General features: G+C 40.9%; 1 protein-coding gene across 1 annotated transcript in view; it reads right to left on the reverse strand.

Annotated features, from left to right (window-relative positions):
- Positions 1–598: 598 nt before the first annotated feature.
- The window catches only part of Slc25a33 (solute carrier family 25 member 33), a 32,097-nt gene continuing 19,149 nt past the window's right edge, over positions 599–13,546 (reverse strand). Inside the window, exons 3-7 of the mRNA XM_076861351.1 lie at positions 7,473–7,550; positions 5,977–6,077; positions 4,378–4,444; positions 2,430–2,710; positions 599–1,067 (exon numbers count right to left, since the gene is read on the reverse strand). Of these exons, the coding sequence (XP_076717466.1) occupies positions 865–1,067; positions 2,430–2,710; positions 4,378–4,444; positions 5,977–6,077; positions 7,473–7,550 (730 nt within the window). The 3' untranslated portion in view covers positions 599–864. The remainder of the gene's footprint in view (positions 1,068–2,429; positions 2,711–4,377; positions 4,445–5,976; positions 6,078–7,472; positions 7,551–13,546) is intronic.

Raw genomic sequence — 13,546 nt, forward strand, 5'->3', positions numbered from 1 at the left:
ATCTGCAATTGAATCTGAAATACAATGTATCAGGTATTAGGATCAAATATCTTTTGAAACATTCAGATTGCAAAATAAACTTCATATACCAATTCCAGTGAAAGAGCTACTGGAAGACAACTGATTTTTACCTGCCTTTTGTCTTGTTATAATCATTGTGCTCCTTTATTGTTTCCTTTAAAAGCTAGGAGTAAAATTCTGGTAATTTGTTTTTAGGCTTTGATCAGAGGTATTTATACAACACCAGCACCTCCTGTCAGGATGGGTGACCTCCCCAGGGGTGGGCAATCACTCCTGCGTGGGGTTCCATCTCTCCAACAGCAGAGACCCAAGAACAGAGTCAGAGACTGCAGAGGAACAGCCGCTGCCCCCCCACTCAACATTCACAGCCAGGCTGGAGCTGAGCCTGGCTTCTAAGGGTTCACTTCTGGAGGACCATCCACGAGTAGGGAACAGTCCTTTAAAATTCCTGCCTCTGGTCCAAATGGGGTAGATGAGGGTTCCTTTGGAAAAATGTTTATAAGTTGTGCTTCAGCCTCCATATTCCTACAATTCAAAGTACGATGAGCATAAAAGAGGACACAAACCAAATGCACACTTAAATTAAATAGCATGATTTAATTTAGTTGCCTCTTAATCCTGAATCCTCTTAAGTTAAAAAAAAAAAAGTTATAATAATTAACTATTAACGTTAATGAATTTAAACCTTCCAGAAAGCATGAATCCAAAAGGAAATGTCCAGCAGGTGACAGAAGCCAGATGCTCTATGGCCTTTCCTGTTTCAGTCTCAGACACTCTAAACATCAATGGAAAAAAATCTCTAGTTTCTCAGTTTTATTCTCCTAGAGCACAGTGTGTGGCCTGCTACTGCACACGGTCCTCCAGCAGGTACACAATTAACTCATAGGTGGACAACACGATGGCAGTATTTGGGATCTGCCTGATGAGCTGGGCTGAGAGTCCTCTGTAGAAGGCGAGGTAGCCTTCCTCCCGGAACACCAGGCGCGCTGTCTGGATGAAGGACTTGTACTTGGTGCCCTCCTCCCGGAGCCGAGTTCTAATGACCTCTGCAGAAAGACAAACACCTGCTTTAGGCTACAAATGAAACAGGGAGAGAAGTCAAGGTTCAGCTTTGTCTATCTGCCATTCTGGTTCTATTTGGACAGGACAGTCACAAGCTTAGATAAAAAAAGGGTAAATTCCTTTTAGCGCATCTCCTACTCCCCTTCATAACATTCTCCTCCTCAAATCCTTTCCACTCTGTCCAGCTGAAAAGCTGTTCCCTCCTTCAAGACTTTGCCGGTTTGGCCTCCTCCCCAGGCACCCACAGCTGGACACTGGTCACTCCTACCTGTTGTGCAGAGCTCAGACCCTGGATGACCTCTTCTCTATCATCCCTTTGGGTTGCTTGGTAGTGTCCCAGCACAGGGTGGAATGTGATACCTGCCACCAATACTTGATACCACGTGCTGATAGTACAGCAGGCTTGTATCTCACAGCACGATAAACTAAGTGTGTTAAGTGTGGTTGGGCTTGTTTTGTTTTTGTGGTACTGGGGATGGAACCCAGGGCCTCAAGCAAATGGTCTACCACTAAGTCACATCCCAGCCTTTTTAAAAATTTGAGACAGGATCTTGTCAAGTTGCCCAGGCTCAGCTCAAACTTGTGATCCTCCTGCCTCAGCTGAAGGAGTAGCTGGGATTACAGAGGTGTCTGCTATTGTCCAAGGTCTTTTATTTTAAAGTATGTCAGTGGGAAAGTAATTCTATAATTCTTTAAAAAATAAAATTAGCTGAGGGCAGTGCTCAAAGGCAAAGCACATACTTAGCATTCATGAGGCCCTTCATCTCCAGCACTAAGACAAAATTGCTAAAAATTAAACTTAGCCAAAGCAGCCTTACTCATCACTCCACTCAAAATGAAGCTGAGTGATTTTTAAGTTTGGCTCCCAAGTAATTTTTTGAATCAAGGAATTTTAAGTAAGACTTATATTTTTTAGTTTCTTTGAAAACAGAAGTTCATCAACACAGGGCCTGCATTTCTGCATAGCAAATTCTGGCCCCAATCAGCTGAAGCTGAATGAAGCAGTTCCCACCACTGACATGATCTCTGCTCAAGTAGCTAAGGCCACTTGTGCTCACCCACCTTACCTGCAGGTATAGGGTGAGCACCCCTTATCCGATAATCTGCCTGAAACTTCTGGTGCATCATGTTGGCCAGATTAGGCACGCTTAACTGGTAAAGCCTACACACACATTACAAAACCTGAAAATCCCCAAATCTGAAACACTTCTAATCATAAGCATTTCAGACAAAGGACACTCAACCTGTATGTGCACTTCAGTTTGTGCTATGGAGTTCCTGATACAGTGACAAATGACAAACCTGTCAACTGCTTAACTGCTCTGGAAGTAAAAGGCAAAACATACCGTGTGGATAAGCAATGCAGGAGGCACATCCCTTAGAAAGAGCAGCAGCTGCCATGAGTCCAAAAAAACTTGTGGAGTTTTTCTCAGTTCCACTTGTGGAAGAGGCTAATGGACCTTCTTTCAGATACTTCTTTAAACTTTCATAAATAGCAAAACAGATGATAGTTTCTGAGATTCCAGCATATGAGGCAGTTAATCCTCTATAGAAGCCACGGATGCCCTCTGTCTGGTAAACGTATCGAGCGCACTGGAGTGTGTTCATCTGCTTGGAGCCCCTTATTCTGCATGGGGAGAATCAATGACAAGTGACTGAGAGATTGCTGCACCAGGTCACAAAGGTGATCGCCAAATGTACAGAGAAAATGCACAAGAAATCTGTCCTGTGGCCAGTTGACCCCTGGCCCCCTGTGAGGCCAGTTCAACACACTAGGGTACCTGACTGGCCCACAGAGTAGTCGGTGTGTATCAAGGGCCGGAGAATCATGTTCACAGCCTCTGACCTAATTCTATAAAGAGCTCATGGAGGATAATGCTCGTCCCAGGGGAATCACAACTGCAATACAGTCAAAACAATCCAAAAATTTAAGAATGGGAAGGCAAGTACCAGATTCAAAGTCAAGGTGCAGCAAGACACAGGAAGGTGCTTAAGTGGAAAGCAGGACAAAATTCACACATGAAATGTGTGAAAGGAAGAAAAATTCACCAAAATTCCGACAGGCTGGTAAATACAAAGGTTCCCCAGGCTCCAGAGTATTTTGTACATGCACTGAGGACTGAACCCAGGGCCTCATGCATGAATGGTATATTTTTATTCTATTATTTCTAAACTTGGTTCCCTGTCTTAATCATTTCACAAAAAAGGTAACTTAGAGTGAACTGATGTTGACCAGTTGTTTTTAATTGTTCAGTCTCCTTATTGCTATGTTACAAGGAAAAGTAATTCTGGCCAAACTTCTTTTTATTATGTCCTTTTTTTTTGGTACTGGGGATTGAATCCAAGGGCGCTTAACCACTGAGCCACTTCCCTAGCCCTTTTTGAGCCAGGGTCTCACTAAGTTGCTCAGGGCCTCCCCAATTGGCAGAGGCTGGCTTTGAACTTGTGATCCTTTTGCCTCAGCCTCCTGAGTTACTCGAATTGCCTTTTATAGACATCCCTCCTCTGCTTGATCACTGGAACAGTTATTCTGTGTTATGGAATAAAGTGATATAAACTTTAGAATCATAAAATGGACCTGATTAGGAGCTTTAAGCTAAATTGCTGAGATTTCACCCTCTGACCAAGGTGCTTTCTTGCCTCAAGCCTTTTCTGTAACCTGGCTGCTCTCAGGATGGTGGGTGGCCTTGCTGCCTCAGGAGATGGACCTCCTCACCTTATTATGTGCCTCCTGGGTTACTGGGATCAGTCTTAGGCCACTGTACCCAGCCAATTGTATTTTAATAACTATTTATGATTACGTTAAAAATACTTCATTCTAAAAAGAGCCTACAGGTTTCCCCAGAATGCCAAAGGAATCCACAGCACCAAAAACAAACAAACAAACAAAAACAAAGCCAACAACAATGCCTGGCTAGAATTTCAGGGCCAAAACTGAGTGTATCTGAGGGCCTCATTCAACTTCCCCTCTGGGGCCTGAAGGCTTGTGCTGTTCTGCTCTTTCGACTTCCTCCCCGGAACCTGAGGCCTCCAGAGGACCCTCAGCATGGTGGGGCCTGCACACAGCCCTGAGAGCACTTCCCATCTTCTTCTGCCATCTCTGTGGCCCTCCTCTCCCCACAATGCTTCCAAGCACAAATCTCAAATTAAAAAGTATTTCTACATATGCTTAGATTGAGGGGGGGGGAAAGGGGGGGGTGACTGAAGAGTCCTACATCTAACACCATAGCTAGAACTGGGGAAGGAAAAATCCCACCAAATTCTTACATTAAGGAAGGGACAATCAAAACTTACTTTCGCTCTAGCTGCATCCGAGTTTTAACCATCCATATAGGATTCATTAAGGAATTTGTGACAAAAGCTGGAAGAAAAGAACAGCAAAATAAAGTCATTACTGGGCAGAGCCAGTGCTTATCAAAGCTGCCCAGTTTGCGAAACCAGGACTCCTGTGGCTTAACAGAAGCGGCTGGTGGAGGCAGGTACCTCTCTGTACTGCAGATGGAAGCCGCAGTGTCTAAACTGTACGGTGTCTACTCCTGGACCCCAAGAAAGCGCTCAGCTTCCAGAGCCTACTGGGTCTCTCTCACCCCTAGGTGGTGCTGCTGGCCTTTCTCCTACTGTGATTCCCACAACTTAGAAGGTTCAGATCCTCAAGAAATTTTTTTAAGAAGTTGCTAATGTAATCCAAATGTTACCTTATATCTAATTTGGAAAAAAGGAATTCAATCTCTTTTCACCTGAATTCAAACTTAGAAATTTTAAGCCAGATGAATCATTTCAGGAAATGAGCTATTGAGACTGATCTGCTTAGAGGACTCATCTTAACTTTGCTCATCTTTCAAAACAGTCAAAAAAAGGCCATGCTGTGGTATTAGTCCCAACTCCTCTGACACCTCATGCCATCCAGAGTCCTAAGTAGATTAATTATTAGGAAGACACTTGCTTATAAAGTTCCCCGAAGGTCTGCTTTACTTACCTGTTCTGGGTTATTTTTGCAAGTCACAAAACTAACCAGTAGCTTCTGGCTTATGGTTAACTCACTACTGGTCCATTAAGTGAAGATAGACCTAATTTAGAAAGCTATGTCCTCCTCAGAGCTCCACATGAAGTGGAAATGCTTCTCTTGTGTGAGGCAGCTCTGCTTAATGTTTTCTATTCAGGGTCTAGAAATCATAATCTCTAAATATTCAAATGGGTTGCTAGTACACTTACTGGGGTAACAGAGGCAAATTAAACTGGTGTTTATACCCACAGACTGGCACAAGGTGGAAATTTTTCTAAAATGTCAATTTAAATTCTCTAAAATATGTTTTAATTTAAGTGGACATAAGCCTCTGTATAAAAAGATTGCCTCTTGGCAATCTGCAAGTCCATGCTTTCTGCGTAGGACTTCCTGAGGAACAGTCCTGCCCCAAGTTCTACAATGAGCGGAATGACTTGCTCAAAAGAGAACAGAAGCTCTCTGACCTGTCACCTATCCTGAAAACACTGCCCCATAGCCCTGAGCCCTCGCTGTGTACCCAGGTACTAAGGGCAGATGGGCCTGCCAGATCCTGGGGAGTCACAATGAAAGCAGCTCCGATTTCAGGAAACAACTTAATGGGAAAATAAAAGACATGAAAAACACACTAATAACATAAAAAAAAAAAATAGCACTGACTGGCAGCATGCGGGAGAACATGTGAATTTTGAGGGAGAATAAAAAGCTTGAGCAGTCAAAGAAAAGGAAATCAAGTTACAAACTACTCTCAAACATCATTCCATCAGTTCTAACATAAAGCTTTTGAAAATGATTTTGGGTCAAAAAGAATAGGAAGTGAATTTCTGGGGGGCTAGGGGGAACACATGCTTTAGGAAGCGAGAGGCTTTTATCTCACACACTAGGTAACATACCTGCAGAGCCAGCTGAGAAAATATGCACAATATTGCTATTAGGCACGAAAATGCCATTAAATTGCTCTTTGGCTTTGGAGTAACATGCAAAGTACACAGCCCTGTTAGAACAAAGAGAGAATGCTATAAAGAAATCATTATGGCACTATAAAATATATATGTGAGGCATAATAAATAATATCGGAGAAAATATATAACCAAAACCATGATCTCACCTGTGCTAAAACCAAAACCTGCTCAGAAAGTTCTTGCTTGCCCTGCCAGAATTATTTAATGATGACAGAGTATCCAAAACAATTGAGGAAAGTGATATCTGGTGATACGTGTACCAAGTTCTTTTATGTTCTTCATTCTGGATGAATGCTAACAGCAGCAATATAGACTTTAACTTTAAAAGCTTGTAACATTTCTAAAATATACTAAGGCCAGTGCAGTGTTTCTATCCCTTGCTCCAGTCTTCTCGGTCCTTCTCCTCTGACCTCCTTGCTGCTGGGGCTCAGGAGTACAGGCTGCCTGGAAGTTTCCCCATAATGCAGGCAAAATGCTTCTTTTTCTTGTTGGCTAATAACCCAATCATAGGATTTAAGTTTCATCTTAGGATCTTTTTTATATTAACTTTTAATTTTAGGTGGACACAATACCTTTATTTTACATTTATGTGGTGCTGAGGATCAAACCCAGTGCCTCGTGCATGCTAGGCGAACACTCGCTCTACCACTGACCACAACCCTAGCCCCTCATCTTAGGATCTAGACTACTGTTAAAATAAAAATTGCAGGAGGCCACTACTTTGGACTAAATTCCTTCCTGGGCCCCAAGAGATCAGACAAAAGCAATGCAGTCCCTGTGTTGAAGTTGCTTGTCACCCAACTATCTGCCCCTCCAAGAAATCAGGATTAGAGAGGTAACTGTTAACGTTCCCAAAAGGGACAGTTTCAACTGGTATGATCGTCAACTTTCCTCTGCTTTGATTCTTATGAAAAAGAACTGATGTTAACCAGTTATTTTTCTATTGTTCCCTGTTTTTACCCTGCTTGGCCCACTGGAACACTTATTCTAAATTATATGGAATAAAATGTTGCCTAAAAAGTAAAGCCTGGGTGCCTTTCCAGTTCCTTCAGATCAGTGTCTCTCAAGAATCATCTGGGAATCTTGCTAGGCTGTAGGCCTGGGTGTGCCCTGAGATGACATAACTGTGTGGTTTCTCACAAGCTCCCAGATAACACCACATGGTGACCACATACCACACTTAGGACAGCAAAAGCTTAAGGGAGATTATAGGTGATGATAGCAAATTAGTTTTTCTACTTAATAACCAGAATTCCTTTCTCACACAAAAGAACACAATCACAGCTATCACCATCTCTGCATGTCAGATATATTTAGGTGAATCCAACACAGAAAACGAAACTGGCCAGTTAGCAGTGTGGCCCTCCGGCAAGAAAAGCCCAACATGGACACTACGCTAAGGAGCAAGCGCACAATTCAATGCTTACCTTGACGGTGCCACTCCAACCAAATTTGGACCCAAGCCTCTGAAGAGTGACTTTGGTCCTTCCTTCTCCAAGATCGACCTGAATAATAAAAAGACATACCTTTAATACCCCTTATGGGAGGACTGTGCCAAATGGCGAAAAGTCAACTTTCACATCATTCCTTCAGATAATATAATGTTGAAGGAACCCTTACCCAACTCTACTACACCTGTAGGAGTAGGCCCTGAGTCCCATTTCCACTAACACACTGACACAGCCTGCTCAAAAGCAATCACTGGACATATTTTCAACAAGCCTTTCCCCTGTTCCACAGGAGCAAGATATCGAGGGTTTGTGCTACATACTGAAATGCTCCGGTGAAGGGAAGTGTCCTCAATCATAACCACAGCTCAGAGATTTCTCTGGGTGGTATTTCTTTTGGAAATACCTCTTTATATTTATAGCAGCATTATCTTATAGATCTTTGCCTATTGTAGCAGAGCCCTAAACAGGACAGAAGGAACAGAAAAGCCTACCAAGTTTCACGGTATATGGGAAGGTTATTTAAAGTCAAAGTCTAACCTCTTGAGTCCCCAAAATGATACTGTGATAAATTTTATTTATTATTTTGGGTATTGGGGATTGAACCCAGGGGTGCTTAATCTCTGAGCCCCCTTTTATATTTTTATTTAGAGACAGGGTCTGGCTGAGTTTCTTAGGGCCTCAATAAGTTGCTAATGCTGGCTTTTTTTTTGTGATCCTCCTGCCTCAGCCTCCTGAGCTGCTGGCATTACAGGCATGCACCACCATTCTTTTCAAAATTGTACAAATATATATAACAAAGTTTACCATCTTGGTCATTTTTAAGTGGACAGGTCAATGGCACTGAGGACATGCACACTGCTGTGGAAGCAACTCCCCTGTCTACCTCCTGTAAATCTTCAGCTGACACTTCCCACCAAACAGTCCTGCTCCCACTCCTCTCTGACCTGCGGTTCCACTTTGACTCTGCATCTTACCATCCCAGACACTCCCACCAGTGCAATTATATTACGTGTGTCCTTTTTATGACTGGCTTATTTTACCTGGCATCTTTTGAGGGTCATCTATGCCCTAGCATCAGAATTTCCTTCTCCTTAGAGGTGTGATGACCTTCTATTGTTATATACACCACATTTTACTCATCCATTCATTCATCAGTAGACACCAGAGTTCCTTCTACTTTCTGGCTATTGTGAGTAATGCTGCTATGAAGACAGGTGTACAAATACGGTATCTGTTCAAAATCCTGTTTTTAATACTTCTGAATTTATACTAACAGAATTGCTGGGTCACAGGGTCATTCTAGGTTTTGAGGAGCTACCATGCTGTTTTCTACAGGTTCTGTGCTACCACACATTCCTAAGAGCAATGCCTAAGGCTTCTAATTTCTCCACAACCTTGCCAATATGTTTAAAAAAACATATGGCTCAATCCAATAGAATTTACCTTATTTTTATTAATGGTCTTCTCTAATTTAATCTCCTTTCTGAGTACACACACATGCACATATGTGCACGCGCGTGCAAGTGCACACACACAGAGGACTGCTTCTGGGGAAAATCTACCACTGAGCTATATTTCCAGCCCTATTAATTTCTTATTTTGAGACCCAGTCTCCTTAAGTTTCCCAGGCTGGCCTCAAACTTGAAATCCTCCTGCCTAAGTCTCCTGAACAGCTGGGTTTACAGGTGTACAAGACCATGCCCCATGAATCTTTTCTTCTAGTACCTTCAATTCGACAGTATTCTATGTTGAACCAGCTCACAAATAATCATATCCTAGTCAAAGGGTTACATGCCATGTTTTACTTTCATTATGACATGCTGAAGGTATGATAAAAAGATACTTTTACTTCTATGCCAACAGTGAAGTGTTAACTCTATCTTTACCATTTCCATATTTCCATTTCCTCAAAACCAAGCAGAAACTTTTGGTGCAAGAGTGATTAGGCTGATGTCTGCTCCATTGCACATGAACTGTGTTCAAGTCCTGTTCACCAGCAGCTTTTCTCCTTCCTCATGTCACTTTTCATGCTCTAGATCCCCTCGATGAACCAATCAACCAAATTGTGAACCTTGTTTTCTCTCCTAATTTTTAGATGTTCACAAAATATTTCAACTGCTTAAACTAAATATTTATACCTTAAGATCTTTCCTAAAAATAGGAGGCTAGCAATTAAACAAGAAAAAGGTTATCTGAATTAAAAAGAAAAAAGTAAAATCTATTTATGGACAGAAGAATCTTATAAATAAAATATATGTTGGGGCTGGGGATGTGGCTCAAGCGGTAACGCGTTCACCTGGCATGAGTGGGGCGCTGGGTTCGATCCTCAGCACCACATAAAATAAAATAAAGATGTTGTATCCACCGAAAACTGAAAAATAAATATTAAAAAAAATCCTCTCTTTAAAATAAATAAATAAATAAAATGTATTCTGTCCATCTATAACTAAAAATATTAAAAAAAAAATACAGGGGGCGGCTGGCTGGGGCTGTAGCTTGGTGGCAGAGCGCTTGCTTAGCACGGGTAAGGCCCTGGATTTGCTCCTTAGCACTAAACAAAAAAATAAGTAAATAAAATAAAGTTATAAAACATTTTTAAAAAATACTAGGGAATCCACTAAAAAAAGTAATATAGCTAATAAATAAGTCCTGCAAGGTTACAGGGTACGAGATCTGTATGAGAAAAATCAGCTGTGTTTCTACACAGGAGCACTCTGAAACAAAATTAAAAAAAAAAATTCGATGCTGGGTGCAGTGGTACCTGTCTGTAGCACTGGCTAGTTTGGACGTTAAGGCAGAAGGATCATTTGAGCCCAGGAGTTTGAGGCCAACTAGGTAACACAGTGGGATCTGTCCTAAAACAACAACCAACCAAACAAAAAATCCCAGTTCCATTTATAGTAGCATCGAAAGGAATAAAATATTTATCCATAGAGACATGAACTAAATTAGCAGTTGCCAGGAAATTGGGGGGTAGGGGTGGGGGATACTGCTAATGGATACATATTTCTTTTTTAAATATTCTGGAATTACATAGTGGTAATGGTCACCTAACTCAATATACTAAATCTTAGTGATCAGCAGACTTTAAAAGGACAAATTGCATGGTATGTAAATAATAATTATTTAAAAAAATAGTAAGAGAGACCTCAGTTCAATTTATGCAATCTGATTACTTAAAAAAATTAGAGAGACTGCAGTCTCATTTTCTAATCATAAAATCTTTCTTTACTGGTAGGCAGTGATGTCAGGACACTCAATAGTGTGGCCCAGACTAAACCCTTTGGTACAAACTCTGCTCTACACTGCCACATCTAGACCAGGGAACACATCTCACACTAGCATAGTGGACATTTCATTTTTTTCTCCATGGCATCTGAGGAAGGTCAAAGCAGAGTTTAAAATAAGACCTGACCATACAATGGAACATACTTCAACAGTAGAGAGGAAGGAAATACTGACATGTGCTACAGTAAGGATGAACCTCAAAAAACATTCAGCTAGATGAAAGAAGCCAGACCCACGAAGCCAACATACATCATATGAATGTCAGGAGAAACAAATCTATAGACAGACAGCAGACTAGCATTTGGTTACCTGAGGCTGGGGCAAGAGATAGGAGGGTTGCAAACAGGTAAAGGATTTTATTTTAAGCTCTAAAATTAAATAGTGGTCATGGCTGTACAAAACTGTGAACATACTAAAAGCTAGACTGAACTTTTTCGTTTTTTGTTGTTGTTTTGTTTTGTTTTCTTAAAATGAACAGATGGGTCTTCTGTTGCTGCCTAAAGCCAGCCTATGACTCACATTATCTTCCCACTTCAGCCTCCCAAGTGGTTGGGACCAAGCACACAGCATCACACCTGGCTGAACCACATGCTCTTGAATGGGCGGATTGTGTGGCATACGAATCACATCTTAATAAAGCTTTTTAAAACAATAAATAGCTGGGTACGGTGGTATAAGCCTGTAATCGCAGTAGCTCAGGAGGCTGAAGCAGGAGGATCACGAGTTCAAAGCCAGCCTCAGCAAAAGTGAGGCACTAAGCAACTCAGTGAGACCCTGTCTCTAGATAAAATACAAAGTAGGGCTGAAGATGTGGCTCAGTGGTGGAATACCCCTGAGTTTAATCCCCAGTACTCAATCCCTCCCCTGCCCCCCAAAAAGGCCAGGCAAGGAGAGAGGAGGAAAAACTCACTGAAGAAGGATCTAGAGCAGGGGAGAAATGCTATTGTAACAGATTAAACGCTAAAACTGGAATATGGATTATAGAATATTAAAAAGTAGCATATCGGGCTAGGGATGCGACTCAAGCGGTAGAGCGCTCGCCTGGCATGCGTGCGGCCCGGGTTCGATCCTCAGCACCACATACATACAAACAAAGATGTTGTGTCCGCCAAATACTAAAAAGTAAATATTAAAGTTCTCTATCTCCCTCTCTCTCACTCTCTCTTAAAAAAAATACATAAATAAAAAGTAGCATATCAGTATAAAATTTCTTGAATTTGAAAACAACTTTTCTCTCTTGGAAAATAAATGCTGGAGGATTAAGGATAAAGGTGCAAGCCACATGGCACCGATGGACAGAAAATAAATGTGTACAGCCAAAATCAAAGTGTGAACATTATCAAAATGTTAAAAATTGGATGAATCTAGGGACTGGGGTTGTGGCTCAGTGGTAGAGGCTGGCCTGGCATGTGTGAGGCCCTGGGTTTGATCCTTACCACCACATATAAATAAAGAAATAAAGTAAAAAATCCACTGCAACTGAAAAAAAAAAAAAAAAAATTGGGTGAATCTATAAAAAGTTATAAGAAAGTAACCTTTCTGTAAATCTGAAATGATTTAAAAATAAAATCATTTAGGCTGGGAGTGCAGTTCAGTGGTAGAGTATTTGCCTAACATGTGTGAGGCCCTGGGTTTGATTCACAGCACTGCAAGAAAACAAAAACAAAACAAAACCTACTAAAAATATGTTAGGCTATAAAAACAACTTAGATCATGATTATAGTGTAAACACAACTCTTAGGATTCCATAAACACAATACTTCAAAATGAAATTCATGGGGTTTCAATGAATATTCACAGTGGCCAAGAGTAAGCCATATGGCTCTTAAGAGAGGCATGAGAATTTAATATTTTGAAATTAAAATACTTTCTCAAAGCAGGACTGTTAAAAAGACAAGCTCTTTTAACACAAACTTTCCTTAATAGCTTGAGGTAACCTACACCTCCTGACATAGTATGTAATGAAGAAGATTTTCAATGCTAAGTATATTTGACAATCTTTTAAAGCTTAGATTCCGTCTGTGGTCCCAGAAATGTACAGTGTGCAGCTCTAAACACAACTAAGGGAATCTCTGGCTCCAGGAAGCTGGGAGCTCTTATCCATAATGCAGCAGGGAGCTCGTGTCCTCAAGTGACTCAGACCTTTAAAGAAGTGAAGACAGCAGTCTCCATAGTTACTCATATTAACAGTTGGCAAAGAGTCAAATCTGTTATATAATCCAAAAGTCTAAACTATCTGGGTGTTTACAACAATTTTCTGGAACAATCAAGTTCCTACTATAAATGGTCCACTTTAGCTTCGAAAGAAGGTTTATAAGGATTCAGACTCATTTTCCCACAGTCACATCAACCTTCATTTGGGAAAGAAATGCAAAAAGGAATTACAGTCTTGTTTGGAGCATTTCAATCTCTTCGCCAGTTTCAGAACACAATATGCTTACCACCGACTAATCCAAGACAAGTGTCTTATCTAAACATGTCAGTTTTTTAAAAATACGGACTGGCTCAGTGATGTACACATTACTTTTTGGATTAAAAAGATACTTGAAAAAACAAATATAAGGCACCTCAGCAGTTAAAAGAAGAAGCCTTGTTGACAAAAAATTAAACCAGACTTTTTTTAAAAAACAGATACCTGAAATAAACATTACTCTGGTAAATTTAATAGATGGATCCTGAATTTGCTAACATCTTGCCTTTTATTCTTTTATGTAACTGTTCAAATAATAAAAGTTATCAATTCTCCAAAGGAGAATTTTTTC

This window comes from Callospermophilus lateralis, chromosome 7, assembly GCF_048772815.1.
Source record: "Callospermophilus lateralis isolate mCalLat2 chromosome 7, mCalLat2.hap1, whole genome shotgun sequence".
In the NCBI taxonomy this organism is placed as follows: Eukaryota; Metazoa; Chordata; class Mammalia; order Rodentia; family Sciuridae; genus Callospermophilus; species Callospermophilus lateralis.